The sequence below is a fragment of the Scyliorhinus canicula genome, chromosome 4, assembly GCF_902713615.1.
Source record: "Scyliorhinus canicula chromosome 4, sScyCan1.1, whole genome shotgun sequence".
NCBI classification, from domain to species: Eukaryota; Metazoa; Chordata; class Chondrichthyes; order Carcharhiniformes; family Scyliorhinidae; genus Scyliorhinus; species Scyliorhinus canicula.
The window spans coordinates 36,481,329-36,498,799 of NC_052149.1; the positions used below are offsets into that span (position 1 = coordinate 36,481,329).

At 47.3% G+C, this 17,471-nt stretch overlaps 1 protein-coding gene across 2 annotated transcripts in view; it reads right to left on the reverse strand.

Moving 5' to 3' along the window:
- Positions 1-3,757: 3,757 nt before the first annotated feature.
- The window catches only part of LOC119964480 (vitamin D3 hydroxylase-associated protein), an 80,164-nt gene continuing 66,450 nt past the window's right edge, over positions 3,758-17,471 (reverse strand). The window contains exons 13-15 of one of the 2 annotated variants that reach the window (XM_038794028.1): positions 13,085-13,193; positions 11,002-11,147; positions 3,758-4,199 (exon numbers count right to left, since the gene is read on the reverse strand). In XM_038794028.1, the coding sequence (XP_038649956.1) occupies positions 4,074-4,199; positions 11,002-11,147; positions 13,085-13,193 (381 nt within the window). In that variant the 3' untranslated portion in view covers positions 3,758-4,073. The remainder of the gene's footprint in view (positions 4,200-11,001; positions 11,148-13,084; positions 13,194-17,471) is intronic. The other variant, XM_038794029.1, reaches the window with a different exon arrangement.

Consider the following 17,471-nt stretch of genomic DNA (forward strand, 5'->3'; position numbering starts at 1 on the left):
CCGCGCTTGTCGACCATTCAGTCCATCTCGCGTTGGAAGACAGAGACGCCATTTGTGACACCGAATGGAACCCTGAGGAAGTGGTAGAGGTGCCCATCTGCCTCAAACGCGGTGTACTTTCGGTCACTCGCGCGGATGGGGAGCGGGTGGTAGGCGGACTTAAGGTCCACCCCGGAGAAGACTTTGTACTTCGCGATCCTGTTAACCAGGTCGGAATACGGGGGAGAGGATACGCGTCCAGCTGCGTAAACCTGTTGATGGGCTGACTGTAATCGATGACCATCCGTTTTTTCTCCCCAGTCCAAACTACCAGCACTTGCTGGCCTCGATAACTCCATCCTTAAGGAGCCTCTGGACCTCGGGCCCGATGAAGGTCCGGTCCTGGGCACTGTATCGTCTGCTCCTCGTGGCGACAGGTTTACAATCTGGGGTGAGATTAGCAAACAAGGAAGGGGGGTCCACTTTGAGGGACGCGAGGCTGCAAACAGTAAGAGGAGGAATAGGGCCGCCGAATTGAAAGGTCAAGCTCTGCAGGTTGCACTGGAAATCCAGGTCCAAGAGTGCCGGAGCGCATAGACGGGGGAGAATGAGGAGTTTGAAGTTTTTGAAGACCCTCCCCTGGACCGTGAGGTCCGCTATGCAGCACCCGGTGATTTGGACGGAGTGCGAACCCGAGGCCAATTCAATCTTATGCTTAACTGGGTGGATGGGGAGCGCGCAGCGTCTTACCATGTCGGGGTGGACGAAACTTTCCGTGCTCACGGAGTCCAGCAGTCACCTCGTTTTGTGTCCGTTGAGCTGAACCGTTGTCGTAGTCTTGGCGAGCGAGCTTGGTCGCGACTGGTCGAGTTTGATGGAAGCCAGTCGTGGTGAGAGTTCCAGATCATCCTCGGTGGCAGAGTAATCGCTTGCAGGGCCTTCCGTGTTGGTCCAAGATGGCGGCACCCAGGACCCGCACGTGGAGCCGGGGCCCAAAGATGGCGGCGCCCATGGCCCGCACATGGCGGCCGGGGTCCAAGATGGCGATGCCCATGGGAACCTCGTGGCGGCTCTGGGCAGTGTCAGCGGCGTCTGCGGGCCAGTCGGGGCGGCTGGGAGCGCGGGTCGGGAGGACCGTGGGGCCGTTGCGGGAGCCGTGAGGTGGGCCAGAGAGGTTGGTGTGTGGCGTGGGGCCCTGGGGGGACCCGGGGGGGGGGCAATCCGCGGTCGCTGCGCGGAACAGCAGCGACCGACTTGGTCTGGCAGACCACCGCGTAGTTTCCCTTCTTCCCGCAGCTCTTGCACAGAGAGGAACAGGCCGGTCAGCGCGGGCGGGGGTGCTTGGAGAGACCACAAAAATAGCAACGGGGCCCCGCTAGTTTGTTGGAGCGACCCGCAGCGCAGGCTTGGGGGGGTGTCGGGGTCCACGGAGGACGGGGGTGGCGCGTGCCATGAAGTCCAGGGGGTTGCTGCGTGGCCGGGGGCGTATGCGCGGGCGTTCAGGTCAGCAACCTCCAGGGAGGTTACCTCTCAGCTAGGCTGAGGGTGTTCTTTTCCAGCAATCGTTGGCGGATAGAAGGGGACTGCATGCCAGCAACGTAAGCGTCTCTGATTAAAAGTTCCATGTGCTCAGTCGCCGAAACGTGGAGATATGCGCACGTTCTCCCTAGAGCTGCGAGGGCCTGGTAAAACTCATCAAGGGACTCACCAGGGTACTGTTGTCTAGTCGTCAGGAGATGCCGTGCGTATACTTCGTTGACCGGCCGGAGAAAGTGTTCTTTGAGAATCTCCATGGCCGCATCATAATCGCCTTCGTCCTCGATCATTGCGGAGACCGATGTGCCCACGCATGAGTGGAGGATGTGGAGTTTCTGCTCCTTGGTGGGCTTGCCGGCTGCAGTCGTCAGGTAACTATTAAAACACGCCTGCCAGTGTTTAAAGATTGCAGACGCATTTGAAGCATGTGGGCTGGTACAGACGCAGTCAGGCTTGATGCGTAGCTCCATTCCAGAACTCTAGCTGATTAAATTGGTGTACCATCAATTGGATTCAAGACACGATTAGGATCCGAACTGTGGCTTTAATCAGCTAGTTGTTTGCCCGGTGGTCGACTACAGAGTAAGGCCAACCGCCGGGAACTCTGGGTACTTATACCCCGCCTCGGAGGCAGGGTCTACTTGCCTCTCGACCAATTGGTGAGCAGTCACATGACCAGCCAGAGCCAATGGGAAACCCATGCTCTGCACCAATGGCAGTGCTCACATTCATACCACCACACAGTGTTACAGATGTTAGGAAAGATCCAGGGAACCAGTAATTGCAGTGTGAGGCCTCCCGTAGTTTCCCTATCATTGCTTGTTTTCAACAAGCCACATTCTCTTGAATAAAGTCTATCAATTAAGTCTATCAGTCTATCAATTAAGACTCCGCAGCTAGAACTTTCCTGGCACTAAACATTTTTTAAAAATAAATTTAGAATACCCAATTCATGTTTTCCAATTAAGGGGCAATTTAGCATGGCCAATCCACCTAGCCTGCACATCTTTGGGTTGGGGGGGCGAAACCCACGCAAACACGAAGAGAATGTACAAACTCCGCACGGACAGTGACCCAGAGCCGGGATCGAACCTGCGACCTCAGCACCACGAGGCAGCAGGGCTAACCCACTGCGCCACCGGGCTGCCCTCCTGACACTAACATGACAGTTCCTATTAGTGGACAGCATAACATTCCCAATCACAAAAGTCGTGTGTTCAATTCCTATTCCAGAGACTTTGCCACGTCATCTAGACTTGACACGGGCAGTACAAGTGTATAGCATTGTGGCTTCACAGCGCCAGGGTCCCAGGTTCAATTCCCCACTGGGTCACTGTCTGTGCGAAGTCTGCACGTTCTCCCCGTGCCTGAGTGGGTTTCCTCCAGGTGCTCCAGTTTCCTTTCAGTCCAAAGATGTGCAGGTTAGGTGAATTAGCCATGATAAATTGGCCCTAGTGTCCAAAAAAATAGGTTAAATGGGGTTATTGGGTTACGGTGATAGGGTGAAAGTGAGGGCTTAAGTGGATCGGTGCAGACTCGATGTGCAGAATGGCCTCCTTCTGCACTGTATGTTCTATGTTCTCTGACACTTTGCGTATGAGGTAAGTCAAGAGCAGCAAAGCTTTCCTCCCCCTTACCATCAGGGAGGTGGAGGGTGTTACATGCAGCAGTCCTATACCAACCATTAGTTTTGTTGGTTCATAGTCTCCAAAGATGCATCGGTCTCTTGCTGCCCTGTGGAATACATGGACCACAAATATGTTCTCGGCCGCACTATCTTTCTAGTTTTCTGAGAAATCTAATACTTTCTTTCTGATTGCACTTCCGCCCCACCCTCCTGATCTTCGGGCACTCGGTGTGGGTGTTTGGGGGAGGGAGGCGGTGGCAAGGAGGGAGCTTAAGCCTCTTCCCATCTTTCCTTATCTAAATTCATCATTGTTGACGAACCCACACTTCCTGGGAGCAGATCGGTCTTATTTCCAGTACGTCCAGCAGTGGATTTAGTTCCTATTCCAGCTTTTTCTTCACCTATGACACAACCCCAACCCACCCATATTTGGGAATCAAGGTTCAGGCCTAAGCGTTTTCCCAAATAATCAGTCCAAATTGTTTTACTAATTCTTACACACTCGAGGAACAAGAACATCCAAGCGCCCAATTAGTGAGTTTCTAAGTCACATCCAATATTGTAATTTCTGATTGTCAATTGAAAGAAGCCCTAAAAAAAAGCTGAAGCCTGATGTTACCGTTCTGGAACCAAGTATCAATTTATTTTGTATTAGATTACATTTCAATAAATTCCCAATCAGTTTAACAGACCAGTGTTTTACAAATTATAATGATGCGTATGGAGAAATAGAGCACAGACAACATCTTTCTAACATGTCAAACATGTCATCGCTTGATATCAATCTTTTAAATTCATAAAATTAAACCTATTACTCTCAAATTAAATATCAACCACCCAATTCCAAAAATTATTACTGTATCCCTGATATCCCTGAGTGGAGCAGCATCTGAGTGGAGGTTCAGCCAGGCTGCTCCAACGACTGATGTAGTTAAATGGTCCTCTTCTTTTGACTAACTCTTTCCACCTCTCTCATCAGGCGCAGGCAGAGTTCATCCTGCCAAGGCAAGGCTACACATTGCACAGCTAATGGAAGACCAACAGCTCCTGATACACCCTGGAACACAGGAGAGGAACAAGAAAATAAGATCATATGCACATGAGATGATAAGTCTTTGTGCAAATTAATTATCATCTTAAACTGTTTACACGGCAAATATTTTATTGATTTTGGGAGATAATCAATTATTATAGAACTACATTAGTTTTTAAGAGGCAAAACCAAATATAAACATAAATCATATAGCATTAGCTTCCCCAGTCATTCTCACAATGGATTAGAGCAATTTATATTTCAACTATGTCTTAATACAGGGTAACCTCCTTTGTGCTCCGTTGCTCGCTCCACAGAGTCATAGAGGTCTACAGCACAGAAAAGACCCTTTGGCCCATCGAGTCTGCGCCAATCAAAAACAACCACCTAACTATTCTAATCCCATTTTCCAGCACTTGACCCACAGCCTTTTATGTCTTGGCATCACAAATGTACATCTAAATATTTCTTAAACGTTATGAGGGTCTCTGCTTCCACCACCCATTCAGACATTGAGCACCAGTCTTCGATCCCTGCCCCTTAAATCTACGTCCCCTGGTCATTGATCCCTCCACCAAGGGGAAAGGTTTCTTCCTGTCTACTCTATCTATGCCCCTCAATTTTATGCATCTCAGTCATGTCCCCCCTCATTCTCCTTTGCTCTATGGAAAAGAACCCAAGTCTATCCAAAACTCTTCAGCCCAAGCAACATCCTGGTAAATCTCCTCTGCACCCTTTCCAGTGCTGTCACATCCCTCCTATAATGTGAATTTCAGAACTGCCACACAATGCTCTAGCTGTGGCCTAACAAACATTTTATACAGTTCCAGCATAACCTCCCTGCTCATAAACTCTATGCCTTGGCTGAAAAAGGCAAGTATACCATTTGCCTTCTTAACCACTGTATCCACCTTCCCTTCTACCTTAAGGGCCTGGTGTACATGCACAACAAGGACCCTATGATCCTCGGTGCTTCCCAGGGTTCTACCATTCATCATGTATTACTTTGCCTTGATTGTCCATTGTAAGGATGCTCTCATCACCAAAACGATGACCAGTGCAGATGACGTGCTGGACAGACCACTAGCTCATCCACTCCTCTACGTCCATCAAACTCCACCAGAACCAGTGGCAGGTGAAGAACCAGTGGAAGGTGAAGAAATAGTTCAGAAAAAAGATCAACGTTATCAGCTTCAAGAAGAAAGCATGCGAGTGAACTTCCAACAATGTCTTCTCGAAAATCTCCAAAGTGCATTCTAATGTAGTGGAGGAAAATTGGAAAGAGCTGAAGACAGCCATCATCTCAGGCTGCGAAGAAACAATCACCTACAAGACCAGGAAACACCAAGGCTGGTTTCACGAGAATGATCACACAATACAAGGCCTCAGCGAGAAGAAAAGGAAAGCTCTCCGGACCTGGCAAAACGACATAACCAGCAAGGCAAAGAGGAGAGTTCATCAATTAGCCAAGGTGGAGGTACAAAGAATAGCTAGGGAAATTAGGAAGCAATGGTGGACAGAGAAAACTAAGGCGCTGCAACTCCTCACGAACAAGCACAACACCCGGGGCTTCTTCCAGTCCTCTGGCACCTCTCCTGTGGCCAGAGAGGAATTGAAAATTATTGTCAGTTATTTCTTCCCTTGCCTTACTCAACAACCTGGGATATATTTCATCTGGCCCTGAAGATATATCTACTTTTAAGCCTGTCAGACCACGTTCTGTTAATTTCTATTTTATCACAATCCTTCTTTCTCATTGCTATACCCACATTGACCCTCTCACTGGTGAATACCAACACAACGTATTCATTTAGAACCCTACCTACATCCTCTGGCTCCACAGACAAATTACCCCTGTGGTCCTATTCTTTCCCTAGTTGTCCTTTCACCCTTAATGCACCTGTAAAACTTAGGATTTTCCTTTATTTTACCTGCAGGATTTTTTCATGTCCCCTTTTTGCTCTCCTAATTTCCTCTTTAAGATCCCTCTTGTGCATTCTATACTCCTCTAGGCATCTGCTGTTTCAGCCCTCGATATCTGACATAGCCTCCCTTTTTCGCTTTATCCAATGCTGTATATCCCTTGATATCTAGGGTTCACATGACATTTTGGTCCCACTCTTTTTCTTTAATGGAACATGTTGGTTCTGTACTCTCCCTATTTCCTTCTTGAATGTGTCTCATTGTTCTGTCACAGATTTACCCAAAATCTGCTCCCAGTCCACTCTGGCCAAATCATAGCTGATCTTAATCAGTCTTCCCCAGTTTAGAACTTTGAATTCAGGTCCATCCTTATCCTTCTCCAGGAAAATATTGAATCTAAAGGAGTTATGATCGCTGTCTCCAAAATGCCTGTCCACTGATACTTCAACCATTTGCCCAGCTTCGTTACCTAAAATGAAGTCCAGGACCACCCCCTCTCTTGTAGGACCTTCTACGTTCTGGCTTAAAAGGTTCACCTGGATGTTCCGCTCCCTTTAAAACCTTTCACACTCTGACTATACCAGTTAATATTGGGGAAGTTGAAATCCCCCACCATCACTACCCTATTACTTTTGCACTACTCAGAAACTTACCAACATATCTGCTCTTCAATTTCTCTCAGACTGTTTGGGGGCATATAGGACATTCCCAGCAATGTGATTGCTCCTTTTCCGTTTTTACATTCTACCCATTGGGTTCAATTGACGAGTCTTCTAAGATGTTATCCCTCCTAACTGCTGTAATTGATTTCTTGATCAAAATTGTGACACCCCCACCTCTTACCTCCTTCCCTGTCTTGCCTGTAGAACTACATTTAGGGGCTGGTTTAGCACAGGGCTAAATTGCTGGCTTTGAAAGCAGACCAAGGCAGGCCAGCAGCCCGGTTCAATTCCTGTACCAGCCTCCCCGAACAGGCGCCGGAATGTGGCAACTAGGGGCTTTTCACAGTAACTTCATTTGAAGCCTACTTGTGACAATAAGCGATTTTCATTTAATTTAATCTGGGATTATTGACCTGCCAATCCTGCCCCTCTCTTAACCACGTCTCAGTAACAGCAATTACATCATATCCCCATTATGTCGTTTGTGCCCTCAACTCATGGGCCTTGTTCGTCAGACTCCTTGCATTAAAATACCATCAAATCTTGCGAAACTCCCCGTGACCTATTTGGCCTATAACATCTACACCTACCTGACTGATTTGCCGTCTCTTCTAATTTTGGCTGTGCATCTCCCCTTGCTGAACCATCCTGTCAGGGTTCCATCCCCCCCCCCCCCCCCGGCCCAAGTTAGTTTAAGCCCACCCCAACAGCACGAGCAAACCTCCCTGCAAAGACATCGGTGGAATTTTGGTTCAGGTGCAACCCGTCCGGCTTGTACAGGTTCCACCATCCCCAAAAATGGTCTCAATGTCCAAGAAATCTAAAGCCCTACATCCTGCACCATCTCTCCATCCACACATTAGTCTGGACTAATCTTCTATGTCTTTATTCAGCAGCATGTGGTACCTCTGCTCCTTACTGGCAAGGAGCTGTGGTTTACTTCGGACTCCCGAAAGGTTGGGGGGGGGGGGTCTTCTGTGAGCCACCCTGGCTGAAGTATGGTCAGTGGAGCGCTTAAAAACAGCTCCAGCTGCCAGGCTCTTTAGTGCTAACTCTGGCCACAACAGTTAGAATGCCCGCTGGGTCGGAAAATTGCCCTGAATTGGCGGCAGCAGGGTGCTGGCCCATTTGCATGTCCTGACTCCCTTACCGAATAGCGCATCCAACGGGAATGCGAACCGCCTGCAATTCCCTCCACTTAAGACAGCGGAGAATCGAGCCCTAAGTGTGGTAGAGAGCGGGAACTGCGGTGAGCTTCCCGGCACACAGCCCAGCAAGGCCAGAAACGCCATTCAACGTTAACTGGTCCACTTCGAGACCGCACTGGCTTCTCGCCGCAAATGAAGGCTCGCCAGCTATCAAGGTCAAGCAGCAATTAAACAGTCAACCCCAGCCAGCTCGCAACAATAGCGCCCATGAGACTGGCCACTGCTGCCTGGGACAAGGTGGCGGCGGCTGTGAGTGTGACCAGGAGGACAAGCTTCCATAGCTGGAAAAAAGTCAACAATCTACACCAGGCAGCACGAGTGAATAGACACCAATGCCCCTCCACCCCACCGAGACCTTTCAGTCCCATACGAGCATCCACCCCCAACTCTCAATGACACCCCCAAACCCTCCCTTCAATCCCCCCCCAACCCTTCGATCATACCCCTCCTCCCACCACTGTGAACCACATGTGTGGCTAACGATACCTTCTCTGTATCTGCTCAGGAAAGCTCTCCCACAACTATCAGGTGAAGGCCCAGACTGGCGGTCAGGTGCCACACATAAGAATCCTCATGTTCTTTGAAGAACGAGCCTTGGAGGTGACTGAGGCGGCTGAGGACAGCACGGTTACCCACACAGAGGCTGGCGGGTGCCGCAGAGGTGAGGAACCACTGGGCTCCACCTGAAGGACCTGACAAATGTAAATTGTTATTGCATTACTGACTGGCCCATCCCTCACACTGACCACATGTCCATTCTCCCACAGGTCCGCTAGCCAATGGCGCAGGCCCATTCAGCGTCACACCCTCTCCAGCCTCCCAGGAGACCACCTCAGAGGGGAGCTCTGAGGAAGACACAATCGAGGCATCACAGCTGTCATCCCCACCATCAACCAGTGCAGATACACACACCTCGGTGGGAAATGTTAGAAGTCAGGCTTCTGGGACACAATCTGGTGAGATCCACACAGCTGCTGATGCACATCAGGTGGAGGCAGGAACCCCCAGGCCATTTAGCAGTCAGAGGTATGCTAGATCCCAGGACCCTGCTGGGTCCCAGCCTGATGCTGAGCCTCTGGAAGAGGTTGTCCAGGAGCTGATGGAGACGTTGGGGTGCAGCCAGAACATTCAGAAGGCAATGTAAGCAACACTCCGGCAGGTCCATAGCTGATTGGAGGAGTCCCAGAGGCTGGGTTTTCGGATGTTGGCTGCTGCATGTGTGGTGTTGCCTCCCGCAGTGTTCAGGCACAGTGTCCAGGCATCAAGGTATGATTGGGATGCTAGGCAATGACTCCCACATGCTACATGGCCCGCACACCCATGGGGATCCAATTAGGTTGTGTGAAGTGCTCACTTAACCACGATTGCCAATTCTCTATTAGCAATAGCTTTCAGCACAACGGCCAGAGACCTCGGCAGTCGATGGTGGTTATGAGTGGTCGGTGGGGCAGACGGGCAGGGACAAGGGTTGCCCCTGGAATGGGTACACACTATCCAGGGATGGGCATGGTGGTGCCGCATGCTGTTGCTTCCCAGTTGCCCCCCATTATCTACCCCAACCTCCCATGGTGGCCGACCCTGCAAAGGGTCCCCCAACCTCAGCCGAGGGTTTGCAACCCCTCGCCGAGCATTGGGGTGGCAAGCGCAGTACCCCAGGCTCTTTTCCTGTGAGGGAAGATGGCTACTCACCTCCTAGGGTCCCTGCCTTGTTCATGTTTTTCGAAAGGGATACTAATTGGCACCAGCATGACCATTTGCAGGAGAGGCTGATGAATCAGAGGCCGTTGGATATGGGGCCGCTCTCATTAATTGTATGGAAATAGTGTTTTAGGTGGTGATAATTGGTTTCTCGCCATGCCACGGCGAGATCCAGATTTCGCCGAGGGAAGCAGACGGTTGCATCGCTAACTGTTTGGCGCCTGGCACAGTTCTAGTTTTCTGCCTCTCCAGCTATTCACTGACATAGTTTCACTCAAGCGAGAGCGCAACAAGGCATAAGAATCGCATCTTTAGTCTCCCAAATGGAGAATCCTGCCCTTAGTGGCAATATTGTGACCATTAAGGAGATCAGATTTGCTTCGGGAATACCAGCTGCAGAGGAGTATGTTGGCTATCGATTGGTCTCCTGGAGGTGTACAGGAGTGAGCAACGTTTTCTACTGTCTTCTCATTTAACTGTAACGCTGGAGATAACTCCCTTGCACTTCATCAAAATAGTTTCATGGTAACTTTTACATCAACCTGAGGGAACAGCCAACAACACCTCATCCAAAAGACAGCAGCATCTCAGTACATTGGAGTGCCAACCTAGCAGTTTGTGCTCTAGAGTGGGGCTTGAACCCTCACCTTTTGACTCAAGAGATGAGAGTGCAACCAAATTAGCAACGCTAATGCCCAGGCGCAAGACAGGATAGTTTACGCCAGACAATGAATTTTAAATGGTGCCGTCAACCTGTAAAGTTGAAACCAAATGAAAGGAGCCAAATAAGTTGCTTAGTCAAAAGGAAGAAGGAACTGTGCACAGCAAGAAACCAACAATATCAAGAAGTGACGACACTCATCAAAAGGCCATTACTGATAGCTTTGAAACTAATGTTGTTGCTGTGACAGGTGCAGGAATGTGCAAAGCTCCAGTATTAAAGAGCTGTCACTCTCCTGCTCGTGGGGAGCACACAGGAATTCCCAGAATCCAAGGAAGATGACTCCACATGAATGCATGGATGAGGCTGTCACTGTGGATCAGTGCAAACAGCCCCACTCCACCAGAAAACCCAGGTTTCCGGCAGCTCCAGCAAAAATAAATATCGGGTTTCTCTCCATGAGTTGCAAGTTTATTTGGCACATGCTGATGGAAGGTTGTACAACAAAAACTAACAGGATAGGACTTCCAAACCTTGGGGCGAGGAAAACACAAAGATGAGCTAACAGCTAAAGTATCTTGGACTAATATCGTCTACTTTCTGGACATGATATGAGCCTTTCATTGCAGAGACTTTTCAATCGAGGCTTGTTTTTTCTGATCAGGCGCACTAACCTTTTTGAAATTCCTGTCCCAGAGATCATTATAGTAACCTACGTATCCCTTCAGCTCCTCTTCATCCTTCTCGGTTACTGTACTAACTGGTACAACACCAGCTGGGAAATCCAACAGGTTGAAAATGATGTGGAAGCTGCTTAGAGCTGTGAGAGGAGAAAACAAAACTATGTTTATCCACAATATTTTAAATGATCCTCAAGTGAATGTCACAAGGTGTTAGGAATTAAGGTAGTGAGATGGCACGGTGCTGGCCATGAATACAGGTGGAGGAGTTTACATGGAGTGAGAGATTAAGGGAGCGTACCAGGGCACTGCACTTCAAGAGTGGGGAAAGCTTGATGAGTTGAGATGGAGGTTGAAATCATGTGGGAGGAGAAGTCTGTTCAGCGCAGAGGCCGAGGGGGGAAAGGAGGCAATCTTGATCACGCAAATAATGCAATGCTGTGGGTGTGAAAATAAATGGCCTTAACAATGGAAAGTAGTTTGGGCTTTAAAGCTCTGCTCCTGGATGAACAACATGCCAGGACTGCAAATGGTAATGTTTAGCCCGAGAGAGGGACAGAGGCAAAATGGTATTGGTGACAAGGGAGTCAAGGATGTTTCATTACAGGGAGGGAGCCAGAGAAGCTTTGAAGCATCACCGCCACTTTGGAAGAGGAACTACAGTTAATATAGTTCTGTAACCTAGTGAAAGATGCTTTGTTTTTTTCATGCCGCCAATAATAGTACTTCTTAATAAATCTGATTCATAGTTCACAGTCTGAGATATACATGGTCTGTAGGAGTGTTATTTGTCCAGCTGTCAGAAAGCTCCAAAAGCTTTGGGGAAATTTGTACTATGCTGAATGAGATAATCAGCAGCATAATGGCTCCATTGTTCATCCCAGGGTACTACCTCCCTGATTACCTTGTGTATTACGCTTTGGTTCATGAAAAATATGAATTTGCCCATGGAAGCTGCACTTTGAACTTGGCTTGTTAATCCAGAACCCTTTTGTATCAATTTGAAGCAAGTCAAGTTTTCCTGTTCCAGTGATTCCATATTACACCTCATTGAAATATTGAAAGGAGGATACAAATTTTCCAAGTCCCTCAGCTCCTGATGCTTCTCTCAACAAATAACACTAGCAAAATAGATTAAGTCATCTTTCATCTGATAGTCGCTGTGCAACATGACTTTGTGTAAAATAGTTGCTGTTGTGTTTGCCTAAAACACGGTGGCCGCACTTGAAAAAGCGACTCGAAGAATGTTAAGACGTTTCTGTCAGATGGCCCAATATCAATAACTCTGTCAAGATTAAGTCAGATCTTTTATTTCACTAACAGTGCCTCTCAGTCACTTTTGCAATCCAGGTCTCGATATTCAGCAGAATATCATTTAAACTACAGAAATTACATAAAAACAATCAGAATTACATCGAGTGACATTTACACTGCTTGGCTGTCAATCTAACTCTGACAGTCCAAAGAAAGCTCTAACCATTGTTGCTTAACATGCGTGTGTAAAATGCTGCTCCACACAGTTCAATTTTAGATTGTTTTACACCTTCTGAAAACAATGAAGTAAACTCTGCTTCCATTCATAAGTGCATGGAAGAACAAAAGACCTCCAAGGACTTTTTAAAATGAGGTTCCAGGCCCCATACTCCATAGAACTCCTACAGTACAGAAAGAGGCCACAGCCCATTGAGTCTGCACTGACCCTCTGAATGAGCATCCTACCTAGGCCCACTCCCCCACCCTATCCCTGTAATCCCATAACCCCACCTAACCTACACATCCTTGGACACGACAGGGCAATTTATCATGGCCAATCTACCTAACTTGCACATCTTTGGACTGGGAGGAAACCGGAGCATCCGGAGGAAACCCACGCAGGCACAGGAAGAATGTGCAAACTTCACACAGACAGTCTTGCATTTGATATTGGATGCACAGGACAAATGAGTTGCCTTTACCATGGACATTTAGCGATCAGATTTTATCTTCGAACGCTGCCAGTCCGACTGAATGTAAAAATATTGTATTCCCTACAATAACATTTTATTCTCAAAGTGATTATCACTGATTTGTTACCTACATGTTAATTTCCCAGCATATCCGGCAGTGAGAGCTGGACATAGCACTGGACAAAGTAAAACATCAAGGTTTGCGCTTTTCCACTTGCTTGTGTACTCCTCACAGTAAGCCTGGACAAAACACAAAAACTGAAGTTTTCTTAACGGTAACAGCTTATTTTATAGGTGATTTGTGCTGTAACATGCAGACAACCTCAAACATGTGAACCTGATTTTAGCCAAGCCTAACCTTCCCAGTCATAAAAGGACAGGCAAGTGGCTAAAGCTACGAAAATCGACTTACAGACATACCCTCCCAGAGATGGCTAGTTGTACTGTGGAGCAGATTCACATCACAATGCAACAGCCAGAAAGAGCCGCTTGACTCAGAAATTAATTCAACCAGGAAACTGATGAGGGCATTTTAACCCGGGTGTAATTTTAACTGGGCCAGTTACAAGTTCCACTCAGCAGAAAACATGCTCAGTGAAACAAAGCGAGATTTGTTTCCTGACTAGATGCTGAATTTAAAAGGAGCACTCACAAGGAATCTGTGCCAGTGTGAATAGTACATTTGGAAGCCAGCTTCCAATTTGCTTTCTTCTATTTTTTCCCTTCTTATCTACCCTCTGTAAGCAATCACATGTTATCATGTGTTGATGAACAATTAGAGGAAGAGGGGCAACAACCTGAAGACTTGCAGCAACTGGGTCTGGCGAAGACAGGATTTGTCATGGGGTGGGGGTCAGGGAGAGAGAGGTGGGTCCACTTATCAACGGCTTCACCCAGCCCACTGGATTTATAAATGAAGACATACTTTTGAAGTAATTTCATCTACATAGTCATAGTATCATCCTGGTGTAATCCTGGTACACTCCCTCCTTCTTGAAGCCAGCTCCACAAGCATTCAGGCAAAACTCCTGCAAAATCCATTTTGAAAGGCTGAACACTGTGCGGGTGGCTGTAAAGTGTTTTTCCCACCATATCCTGTTTTCTCGAGTCTGAAGTGGCCAGAATTCCAAGGAAGGAGAAAGCAAATGCTTCTGAAATACTCCAAAGGTCTCCCTGAAGCACGGCAACCGTGACATCAGTGACCGGGAAGCACTCGCTACCAATCATTCAAAATGGCAACAACTTGTCTGTCGAGTTGTATTACAGTTGAAGTCAAATTGTTTAATGATGGTGGTTAGCGGTGGCAGAGAAGAAAAGGAAGCAATTCGTGCACTCTGGATCCTATTACCTCGTGGGATGTTCTGCTTGATGTGCTCAAAGATTTATGGGTTGCGAATCGACCTGTTCAGACAAATGAAGAGCCATGGTAGAAACTCACATCCCTGAGTAGTCATTATCCTTGAATCAAAAGACAGCTGGCTATAGCCTCCAAGTTCAATTTGCACCTGCAACTCATTCAATGTGTCTCTCAGCGCCTTTATTTGGGTTTGCCAATATCCACTGGGCCTAAAGTATACTTTCTCACTGTTACTCTGCACTCTTCCCTTTTGTTTTTGAGATATTTTTAATACTAGCTTTACCACTTGATCCCTCCCTCCAATTTTCTAGTTTAAAGTCATGTGACATCACCGCCTACCCCAACTCCTACTGTTTATCCTTACTCCTAAGACCCTGGCCTCAGTTCAGTTCAGGGACATCACCGACATCCTAGGAGTAACCACTGACCAGAAGCTTAACTGGACCAGCCATTTAAATACATAAAAACTACCAAGCGTTTGGGAATTATATTGCAAGTAACTCACCTCCTGACTCCCCAAAATCTGTCCACCATCTACAAAGCACAGATCAGAAGTATTATGCAATATTCTCTACTTGTCTGGATGAATGCAACTTCCACAACACTCAAGAAGCTCGACACTATCCAGGACAAAGCAGCCTGTTTGATTCATATTCCATCCAGCACCTTAAACATTAACTACCTCCACCACCAGCCCACAGTGCCTCGGGTATGTGCCATCAACAAGATGCACCTGCCAATAACCAAAAAGGGCCATCCTCTACCATCTAGAATATATACTAGTATATATACAGGAGCATCACCAGCACGTTCACATTCCCCTCCAAGCCACACAAGATCCTAGGGGCTGGTTTAGCACAGGGCTAAATCACTGGCTTTGAAAACAGACCAAGGCTGGCCAGCAGCACGGTTCAATTCCCGTACCAGCCTCCCCGAACAGGCGCCGGAATGTGGCGATTAGGGGCTTTTCACAGTAACTTCATTTGAAGCCTACTTGTGACAATAAGTGATTTTCATTTCATTTCATTTTCAAGATCCTGACTTGGAACTTTATCACCATTCCTTCACTGTCACTGAGTCAAAAACACAGAACTCCATTCCTATCAGCCCTGTGGGTGTACCTACACCACTCTCACTGCAGTGCTTCAAGAAAGCAGCTCACCATCTTCTTCTCAAGAGCAATTAGCGATGGGCTGTAAATTATAGCTTTGCCAATGATGCCCATATCCTTGTACGAATAAAAAGGATGCTGCCCATTCTAATGGTAGTTGCTTCTTGTCTCAATACTGGTCCTAATGTCACACTAAATAGAAACCCTCTTTCCCCAGCATTCCTTCAACTACATCTTCACCTCCTTATCCCTATGCCAATTGACACATGAATCAGCTAATAATCCACTGGTCCCGATACGCAACCTTCAAGGTCCTGCTCTTCAATTTAGTTGCGAAACAGGACCTTTTGTCTAATCTTCCCAATATTGTTGCTCCCAACATGAATCATTAGAACTAGATCCTCCTCCCTCACCAATATGGTTTTAAGCTGGTTTGAGATGTTCCTCACCTCAGCACCAGGCAGGAAATATGCCATGTAGAACTCTCCATTCTGCTTACAAAGGATTCTATCTGTTCCCCTACAACTATCACATTTAGCTTACCCTGTTCCTCCTCCCTGTTTGGATAGCATCTTGCTCCAAGGTGGATTGATGTGTATTCTGGCTGTCATTCCAACAGTCTTTACCCTATCCTTTCAGGCAGCGAGTATGGTGAATTTATTGAATAGGAACAGTTTCTGCAGCTCTTCATTCACTAGCTTAACTGGGTCCCTATTATTCTGCACACTATCTTTCATACCAACCCCTTTCTGAACCTGTATCTCTCTGTATGATACATAAACTGCTGAAATACAGTTCCCTCTCCCTTTCATCTCAGAGCATCTCCAACTCGCACTCAATGACTCGGAACCGGAGAGATTCGAGACAGAAATATCTACTGCAGTGCTCACTCGCAGGTTTCACCATCCACTACCTCCCACATTGGGTTGGCCAGACACGCAATCTGCTCTGCTGTATTTACTTTGTGGCTTGTTTTGTCGACACACTTAAACTTGTACATAGCAATAAAATAAAGCATTAGACCAAAATGTTTTAATGTTTATTGCCTCGAGTTTACACGAGCCATGACAAGTATTGGAGGCTAAAAGCAGCCTTTACGTTCCAATTCCCACTTGAATGAAATTCCCAACTTCAACACTCTGTTTACAACACAATTTGAGCCCTCAGACATGCTGGTGAGTGGCTGCCCACCTAAGCAGGGTGCACAAAATCATGAGGGGACAGCACATGTTCAATCCTGCACAACGTGTAGTCAGCCTGCAATTCTTAAAGGGAAGTTCATTTTGGCTGGACGAGGTCCTGGAAGTCACTTCAGTTTGACCTGGGAAAAAGACAAGAATGGGATCACACAGTTGGGAGTGCGCTCCAATTTTTCCAATGCTGCACTGGAGGCCTTGTGCAGGAGGTGGAAAGAATGAGAAATATCATTTGTTCATTTGTGCACAGGGAGCCTCAAGGCCCTCTAGACAAACCTTGAGAAGGCAGTGGCCACAGATAGCCATTGTGATCAATGCCAGCCGTCTAGGCCTGGACACAATGGAAGTTCAATAACCTCACAGGAGTGGTCAAGGCCAGTAAATGCATTTTCAAATGCCATATCCTAACAACTGCATCACTAGACTCAGACACTGCTCAAAGCATCACCCCATATCACTCAGCTACCAAGAATCTCTATAAACCATGACCTATATGCCACATATATGGCTTCACCTCATCCTCACCTACTTAGCACTGCTTTAAGCCTCATACCAAATCACACAATCTGCAACGTTAGCTATTCAACCATGAAAACCGCTTCATCCAGCTGAATGAGAGACTGAAATCCATTTCCATTGAAGAACAGCTCAAGAGTTGACTTGCTGTGCCTGCAAATTGTATGTGAGTGTGCATGTGTGCGGTCATCGACACCCTCCACCGTGCAGAAGCTGGCAATCCCCACAAAGCTGCCGGCACACCTCGGAGGAGAGAATGAAATAAAAGGTAAATGACAAACTCTGTGATGTTGCAAATCTCTTCTGTACCAGCCTGGACGGAACCAGGCAATACAGGT